The sequence below is a fragment of the Haliaeetus leucocephalus genome, unplaced genomic scaffold (genome assembly GCF_000737465.1).
Source record: "Haliaeetus leucocephalus isolate CR32 unplaced genomic scaffold, Haliaeetus_leucocephalus-4.0 Scaffold156, whole genome shotgun sequence".
NCBI lineage: Eukaryota > Metazoa > Chordata > Aves > Accipitriformes > Accipitridae > Haliaeetus > Haliaeetus leucocephalus.
This window is the reverse complement of record NW_010972592.1, coordinates 1,668,768-1,677,762: the sequence shown is the minus strand read 5'-3', so window position 1 is coordinate 1,677,762 and position 8,995 is coordinate 1,668,768. Positions and strand designations below refer to the sequence as shown.

General features: G+C 40.4%; 1 protein-coding gene across 1 annotated transcript in view; it reads left to right on the top strand.

Moving 5' to 3' along the window:
• Positions 1-6,301, top strand: part of SLC30A10 (solute carrier family 30, member 10) — a 19,130-nt gene extending 12,829 nt beyond the window's left edge. The window contains exons 2-4 of the mRNA XM_010562159.1: positions 387-545; positions 4,015-4,251; positions 5,003-6,301. Coding sequence (XP_010560461.1) covers positions 387-545; positions 4,015-4,251; positions 5,003-5,478 — 872 coding nt within the window. The 3' untranslated portion in view covers positions 5,479-6,301. The remainder of the gene's footprint in view (positions 1-386; positions 546-4,014; positions 4,252-5,002) is intronic.
• Positions 6,302-8,995: the final 2,694 nt, after the last annotated feature.

Genomic DNA, 8,995 nt, shown 5'->3' with positions numbered 1-8,995 from the left:
TGAAGCAGGTGCCTTTCGGCTGCATCCTCGCCGCCTCGCCTCGCCTCGCTGTCCGGCCTTCCCCTCGTGTCCCGCACCTCTCCCCACCCCTCACGCCTTTCCCCGTCCCTCCCCGTCCCCTCTGTCCCTCCCGTTCGTCCCCGGAACCCGCCGAGCTGCCGGACCCATCCTCTGGGCCCTTTCCGAGCCCCAAACCCGCTCACGGGCCCCGGGGAATGTCTCTAACCTCGCTCAGACCCCCGCTGCCTCTTTCACCTTGTACTTTACACCGGGCTGGTGGGCGTCCGCTCGGGATGGGGGGAAGCGGCGTTGCTCAGAGAGCTGCCTGGGAGATGTTTTGGCTTGTTTGGTTTTGTTTTTTTTCTTCTTGTCATCTTTGAAATAAGTTGGTTTTGAGAAGGTTGATGTTTTTTCTGTTTGTAGAACTTATACACAACACAGCGTTTCTTCTTTGAATGCAGGTGATTCACCAAATGACCAAAAAAGCCCTGAAGAGGGGTCTGAGAAGAAAAAAGAGAGAAAGTCTGAAGCCTTGAACATCAGAGGTACAGCATGGGAGTATACCGCTAATATTATATTAACTTTAAACACTCTCTGATTTCCATTTCAGACTCCTCCCCCCCCCCCCAATATCAGTAAGAAATGGAGCAAAACCCCAGGACTCTTCTATGTATCTGGACACAGTTATCTTTAGCAGAAGGGTTTTGGTTGTACAGAATAGCATAGATAATAGCAAAATAGTGTGCTGCTGATTTGGCTCCGAGTGTGCTCACATTTTGATTTTAATTCTTTAGAAAGAGTGCAGCTGAACTCTTTGGAAAGGAGGCAAAGCCTATTTCACTAAGCTCAAGTCACTAGATGCCTTATAGGAAGGTAGAGCAGGTAGCTATGAGGCGCTTCTTTGAGTGTCACTGCTGTAGTAGTTGAGCAGTTTTCAACTTTCAAATACTTTTGGGCAGAAAACAAAATTTCTTTAAATCCCAAGGTTGATAATGTTTTATTGTCAGCACAAGGAAAAAGGTGCTGAAACTGGTGCTCCAGCACAGTGTTTTTCCAGGTCCTTGAACTGTGAACCTGTCCCTGAGAGAGTCTGTGATAGGCTTGGTCCTTCTTACCTTGTAATTCAGCAGCTCTCTGGGTATCTGTGGGGTGAAACTCTATAGCTGCTTCTAGGAATAAATTAACCAAGTGCCTCTCTCCCTCTCTGTATAGGTGTTTGTATGCATACAGGTTTACAGACCTATTCTGAGCAGAGCCAAAAGCAGGTATCTTTGAATATATTAAACATTGAGTTTGTCCCCAAGGAAAGGGCTGTCAGCTGAAACAGAAAGGTAGAGAATAGTAGCTTCAGGCTTCTTATGGTCATCTATCAGCATCTGATATTCCTCCAAAGTCATGTAAGTTGGCATCACGTGAATTCAGCTTAAAGAGGTCGACACGGCAGTCAGGTACCTGGTTTGGGGGGGTTTTTTGGTGTGTGCCTGTCTACCTGTCTTTCAAAAGTGTTTTCAGAGTTACACAGATGTGTCTGTAAGGGAAGACACTTTGGAAATCAAACCATGTGCTAGAGCCACAACACTTTCCTGAAAGTCTAGAAGTTGGTGTCACTGGATATTATAGCATTATAGTGGTAAGATTATTGGAGCAGGAAAAGCAAACTGTCACTTTCAGCGATGGAGGAGAGAAGAGTAAGAAACCAATGAGTATATTTTAGTGAAGGTCTTACTTGCCTGAATGACAGTGCTTAGGCATAACGATGCTGGAAACCCTCAAAAATGTCTGAAGGATAAGGAGTTTTGTGTCAGTTATTTTAAGATACCTGTCATCTTTGATTTTTAAAAAGAGAGTTTTTCTTTAAGTGCTACTTTAGTATGTCATCTTTGCAAAATCTATTTTTGTTGTCCTTACAAATATTCCTTGCTTCTGTAGCCAATACTACACATATGTGTGTTTAAAATTCCAATTCAAAATCTATGTTTTTCCTTTGAAGTTAGTTACATAGCTATACTGAACTTCATAATCACTTGGCAAAAAATTCTGTATGTTATAGAATCGAAGCCTCCCTGAAAAACATGGCTGGACAAAACAGATTGGCAGAGAAGCTGCTTCCTTGATTTTAAAAGTGGTAGGAACAGGAATCCATACATTCTGCCTGACAGGATTAATTATTGCAGTGTGTGTAAAATTATTCCTTTTACTTCTTGAGCATATGCAGAGTCGTTCAGACTTTCCAACACAAGCTGTTGGAAACTATGCGTTACCTATGGTCTTACCATACTGACTTTATCTAATAAAAATTCGTTTTCGGTTCTATCTTATAACCATAGCTTTTGGGGATCGATAGGGAAATGGGTTCATTTCTGTCACATCGTTATGTGATGCCTAACCAAGACATACATGTTAATGGTGTTAGTAATGTAAAATAAGCATTTTCCAAATTGCGTATTCTCAATTCATAATTTATCCAAATTCTGACATACTTCCTTTTTTCTTAATTCAAAAGACTTTCTGAAACATTTTCCTGTTCTTTTTAAGCTGTGCTCTCTAGTTAGTTGCCTTGGCAATTGCATCCTGCCTGTCCCTCTTGTTAGTGCAATAGCTGATAGCCTGTGCTGAATCAGGGTTAATTTGTAAATGAAAAGGAAACACTGCAACACTGTTAGGAGGAGTAAAACCCTGTGGGAGTCTGCCAAGTGGGGCAGAACACCCCTGACTCCAGCAGAAAGAGCTGGACTCACTGGAAGCTTGTACTTTCTTATCTGACCCAAGTGATTCAGAGGAACTCCGGTGGTTATTGCCTTCATTTCTCACACAGAATATCAACGTTCATGCACAGAGCTGGCAAGAAACAGGAGGACTGGCACAGCTCTAGGTCTAATCCAGTGTCAAAACTCTTCGCTGTGTTGTTAGTGAGTTTCGGAGGGAGCCTTTTACAGCTTCTCCAGCCCAGAGGAAGTGATTAAATGGGAGTGAAGCTCTTGGAAGTGCTTGTTGTAGGGATGTTAAAAGGAGATGGTCCATTTTATTCTCTCACAGGCTCTGAATGAAAAGTTTTGACAAAGAAATTAACTTCATATATTGAGAGATGTTATGAATTAGGCATGGGCTGGAATGAAATCTGAGTCTGAACGGTAAAGACTGACAAAACTGGAGTGCACCTGAGCAATGATGGGAAGAGGGAAGATTATGTAAAGCAGTAAAAACAAAGAAAAAATGAGTTCTTAGATTATTGTAACTTTATAGCAAGAAGACTACTGTGGTCATTGTAGTTGAAAGGGCAGCTAGAAATATGTTATTACAAGAGCCTGTTTTGTGTCTTTACCTTTTGTGCAAAAACATTCCTATAGATGTAAAAAGTGGTACCCAGCATTCCTCTCAATTAAGAGTAGTCCAGGCACATATTAAACCATCGAGTCCAAGTGACTGACTCTCAAACTAGATTCTGATTTTTTGGGGGGGGTCTGAGGGCTAGTACTGTTGGTGGGACAAGGTTTAATATGACTAGTAATCAAGCTTGATCCAAAAATTGGAATTTGAGGGCATTTGGAGCCATAGGTTTCACTTAGGTAATTTTTCAGATTTCAACAGTGTCATAGAAGCTGATGGAAGAGAATAACTGTTACTGGGGGTTGTCTGTGGCTCTCTTAGCTTCAACGTAGAACAGATAGATTTAGTCATCAATTTTTAATTGAGAATTCAGATTTAATGTGCCAGGATCTCTTAATAATCTGCAGGCATTTAAGCAAACACATTTTACGTTGCCATGGCATTGCAGTTGGACCGCAGTTGCTAGCATACCCTACATGTTTAATAATGCATCCCACTTAAGCAGCTGTGGTTCAGAGTCAGTATTTCCTTTGCTATTTTGTTCTGAAAGCTGTTATTGAAAACTTCGGTTATGATGTTAGTGTCTGGAATACTGTGTCAATTAGAACAGACTTGCAAAATGCAGCATTGCTCTCCCCCTCTCCGCCCAAAACCCCCCTCTAATGGAAATTGTGCCATTTGTTTCAGGTGTTCTTTTGCATGTTATGGGAGATGCACTTGGATCTGTGGTCGTGGTAGTTGCTGCTACAATCTTCCATGTACTTCCTCTGGGGAATGCTCCGTGTAACTGGCAGTGCTACATCGATCCAAGCCTGACAATAATTATGGTGTTCATCATCTTGTCTTCTGCATTCCCACTTATCAAGGAGACCTCAATTATTTTGTTGCAGATGGTTCCCAAAGGTGTTAATATGCAACTACTGAGTAAGTCAAATTTGTTGTTGAAATGCTATTAATTTTAATGATATATTTCAATGCATATGTTATTTCTGGAATGACATGTTTGGATTATTTACTCGTAATAGCTCTAAATTCTCAAGAACTGTGAGAAATAGTCACATGCCTGTGTCCTAGCAACATGACTCAAATCTCTCTGGATTAGTTAAAGCATGCATTTTGAGAATGTGGTACTCCAACAGTACATCAAAAATGCCAGGTCTTGAGCTGTTAATGCTTTGTGTGGGGTGTTTGTGAAAGAAACAACATTGAATTACAGTATTTCCCAACCCAGCAGCGGCTTCTTCCAAAAGGCTTCCAAAACAGCTTAGACATTTCCATTAAGGTTGGTTAATTTTGTAGCTCTCTGGTGTTGTTCACACTGGTTAATTGTGGAGTAGCACTGGTTATTTCTGGAATTCCACTGTGCTGAGGCCTAAAGAAACCAGAAGATGGGTGTCTTGGCCAAGGAAGAGGTGCTCTAACACTTCTGCGAACAGCTGGTAAATTGCTGTTTGGGAACCTGAGGGACAGGTGAACCCAGAAGGAAGGGTGGCCTGCTCTTGTGGTCATCTGGAGACTGAACTGAAGGCAGCTGGGAGTAGACATGTTTTACTAAGTACAGCTCTTTTAAAAAGATAGTTCAGGGGCTGCTGCTTTCAGATAGGGCTCTTAATGAGAAAGCTGGTAATTAGCCAGTACACAAAAGCCTTTAATATCTTTCTCTTATGTCTTCCAGCTGACAGACTAGCTCGTGTACCGGGGGTTAGCAGCCTTCATGAGGTGCATGTTTGGGAGCTTGCAGGTGGGAAGAATATTGCTACTCTTCATATCAAGTGCCAAACCCCTACTGATTACCAAGATGCTGCTTATAAAATTCGGAAGGTTTTCCACGAAGCAGGGATCCATTCTGTGACCATCCAGCCCGAGTACATTGACCACAAGACCTCCCAGCTACTGTGCAGCTCACCCTGCATCTCAAAAGCTTGTGACTCTCAGCTGTGCTGCAGTCAGCGGGAGCCCCCCCTGGCTAAAACTAATGGCTATACTGAGAAAAACGATAGTTGCCTTTCTGAACTGCGTAAAGACAATGGTTCAAGTAAAAACGATATTGAAATCCCTATCGAGTACCCACTGGCAGAGGATAGCGTTAAAAATGTTAAAAATTGTGACAAGTCTGATGAGAAATCCCAGTTGAGCAGTACACGACTTTAGGCAATTCCCTCTACTCTGCATAATGTCTTCATAGAACAAATGTATCCTGGCTGGGAAGGGGGTCATTGGTGGTTCTAGCTGAAGTTGGTGTGGCAAAAAGATTTCTGTGCTTTAGCTGTAAACCAAAATACACCTAAAACCCCCTTGTATCTGAAAAAAGGATTAATATTTCCACGAAGGGTGTTGCATTCACGTAAGATTTTTTTGATACAGCCTAACCTAGTTCTTACCAAACTACATGTGAATATCTGTTGTTAGAGTGGGTGGGGTGTATTGCTGTCTGCACTGATGCTTGTAGTTAATGGCCAGTGGCACTGGGAATGAAACTCTGGCCTTTTCTGCTGAAGTGAGCTGTTTCCTGAAAGTCCTGTGGCCAGTTAACAATTGTACTGGGCTAAAGTACTGTATATTTATAAAGGACTTCAGTAGAGATGCTTTACTGATCCTTAAAACCATTTTTGCCATAGACAGTTCTTGTTTAACAGTAACACTTGTGCTTCTGGCCAGTGGGGTTTGTGAATGAAATTAAGAGTGTCTAAGGGGGATGGGAAGCACTCAGGAATTTTTGCTTCCATTGTTTTCTTGATTGACTCCTGTATTTAGGGACAGAGCGGAAGCTGGTCTTGCTTCTCAATTAGTAATACTGGAGTCCTACCCTAATCACAGATAAGTATGCTAAAGAATAGACTTCTTATCATGAAAGCAAAGAAAGACTTACTAACGTTGTCTGTACTGATTCTAGCAAATGGAAGTGCAGGCAGTCATCCAATTAACTTTACCTTGTTCGCTGTTGTGATTGTGTACAACTCAGTCTTTTTTTTTTTTTTTTCTCCTGACAACAGAAGTTATAATAGCCACGGTCTTAATTCATCATTGTGCAGGATGATTGCAGTATCTTTAACACTGAATGTCTGTCATTATTCATGCTGAATAAATAAGCTAATGTGTCTATTATGAACAGTTAAAATTCTGCAATTCTATTATTAAGACATAATTTAATACAGTATTAATTAAGAAAGTCCCTTTAAAGTTTTATATGCGGTATTATCACTTAGAGGGAGCTTTAAAAAATTACAGGGAACTTTTCCTGGTTTAATCTCAATTATTTCTTGTTGGTTTGTTTTAAAGGTCTAAGCCCTCCCCTTTGCCCTCCTCCTCGTCCCCCTGCCCAAAGGTGTATCTCAAAGTGTATTTAGCGAAGCAGTTCCATTATCTTTTTGCTGCTTGCTCTTTTTGAAGGTAGGCAAGCGTGCTCTAAGGAAAACAAGATGACGTGCCCTGTCACCAGTGCTGGATTTAGGTCAGGTATGTTCTCCAGGTTTCTGGGAGAGGAGACCCACCACCTAATCCACGGGGAGTGTGGTGCTTAGCCTCACTGGCTATGCAGACCTGATCCAGAAGCTTTCAAATACATCTTGCTGTCAAAAGCAGCTTTTCAGTGGTCTGTGTGGCCTGGGCAGGCTATTTTATTCATTTATTCATAGGGACACCTTTATAAAATAGTGGTGTCTTTACCTCAGTGACACCTTAACAGAAAGGGCAAACTGATTTCCTGCCTGGGCTGGGAAAATACCAGGACCTCCTTGTAAAGCTGGCTTGAAAGCAGCCAACTCCTTATTAATAAGGATGATTACATTAAGTCAATGAATATTAAAACACACAGCAGGATATTTTGCTGCTTGGAAAATGGTATTTACTGAAGCAGTGATTGCAGTCTAAATAGCACGTTTCTAGATTGTACTTACGCCTTTTGAACAGATTCTTGGCTGAACTAATATATTTTATAGCCTTCCATTGTAGGTTTGTATTATATAAATTAAACTATGTGTTAGTATAATTAAAAGCTTGATCCTGCACTCTGTGTGATTCTGTTGGCAACAGCAGAGGTGAAAGCAGCAGGATCTTGCTTGGCAGTTATTGCACGCATTAATGTAAATCAGGAAACATTTTAAGAATTGCTCTATCTTTTAAAAGCGTGTAGCATGAAATAAGACAGCCCTTTCCTCTGTTCTTTTTGTCCTTATTTTCATCTGTGATGATGTCTAAATGTCGAGGTTTAGATGTAAACAACAAATATATTTATAGTTTTTCTGAGAACTGGAATAGAAGGCTCCCAAAATAATAACAAAGTCTATGGGAGAACTTGCTTCCCAGATATCCTCTAAAACAAGCACCCTTTTATAATTATGCATTTGTGTCTTAAATCAGGTAATTTTTTTATATATACATTTTATTAAATAGTTGAAAGATGGAATGGCAGTATTGTTTACTCTGGAATTAGACAAAACTAGTATGTGTAATGTTGGGGCATTTGACAAAATATACCATCTTTTTCTTTATCCTTCCAGTGTTTGTTAAAACTGTGCTTATCAATGTTTTTTAAGTTTTTAAAAGTGTTGTAACCTGAAAATACAATGAAGTAACATCCTGAAACTTTTTTTTGAGTGTACTGTAATTGTTGCCTATGAATAAATAGGAAAATACCAGGGATTATAGAAATCTTCAGGTCTAGAAAAAAAGCAGATTTTAAATTTGCTTTGTTACTTAAGCAAGCAAACCCAACAGAGCCATGTTATTGATAAGAACCTTGCTTTTTCTGTGTAGGGACCTTCAGGGTATTCAGCTAAGGTTTCTGACTTGGTATCCTTGCCTTCCTTTGAGTCTCGCAACAAAATATTTTTCTTCTCTGTTTTAAGTGTGTCACAGCTAGGCTGTACTCTGTGGCCCCTCTCTACTTCTGTAGAAGACTTCATGCTAATCAGTGTGTATTTTGTATTGGCTTATTCCCCTTCAGTTCTTGGCATATCACTTCTAAGTCTCTTGAAGTAGGCTTACCTCATTTTGAAATACAGTATATTTCAGTATTTGCCCTTATCTATGGGCACTTGTTCTAAATTCAGTTTCGTAGTGTATGGTACTGTCATCAAATCTCTTTTCTGTAATCCCTTATGATTGCATCATTATGGTATTCGGGTTCTTTTGCAGTGGTTGCCCCTATCTGTCCATCACTGTCTGTAGCAATGGAAATCTGCTTAAAATACAGGTGACTTTCAACTGGTTGTCCAACTTATGTGGCCCTCTGATCCATAACCAGTCATACGTGTGACCTAGCTGTATGTCAATGAAACATTTGCTAGCCTTGCCAGACAGTTTTGGAGTAAAATTCAAACCTGGAATAAATTAACATGGCATTGAATGCAAAAGCAATTTACTGGCCTTCATCAGTCATGGGCCTTTTCTTAAAGTGAATAAATTTTCTGTCACCTTTTGGTATGTGCCAAATATGCCAATTTGATTGTTAATTTTTCCTTCTTCTGTAACTGCCTAAACTGCCTTTGCTCTTCTATGTAAAGAAAAATAACCGATGCTGTTTTTAGGAGTATTGCCTTTGTTTTACCAAGTTTTCAGCTGACTTCCTTTTCCTTGCGTCCTTCATGATACTTATTTTGACTTGTGGTGCAACCGTGGGTTTTTTCCTCTTAATGTTTTTCCTATTCTTTGTCTCTTCAATAAAAGC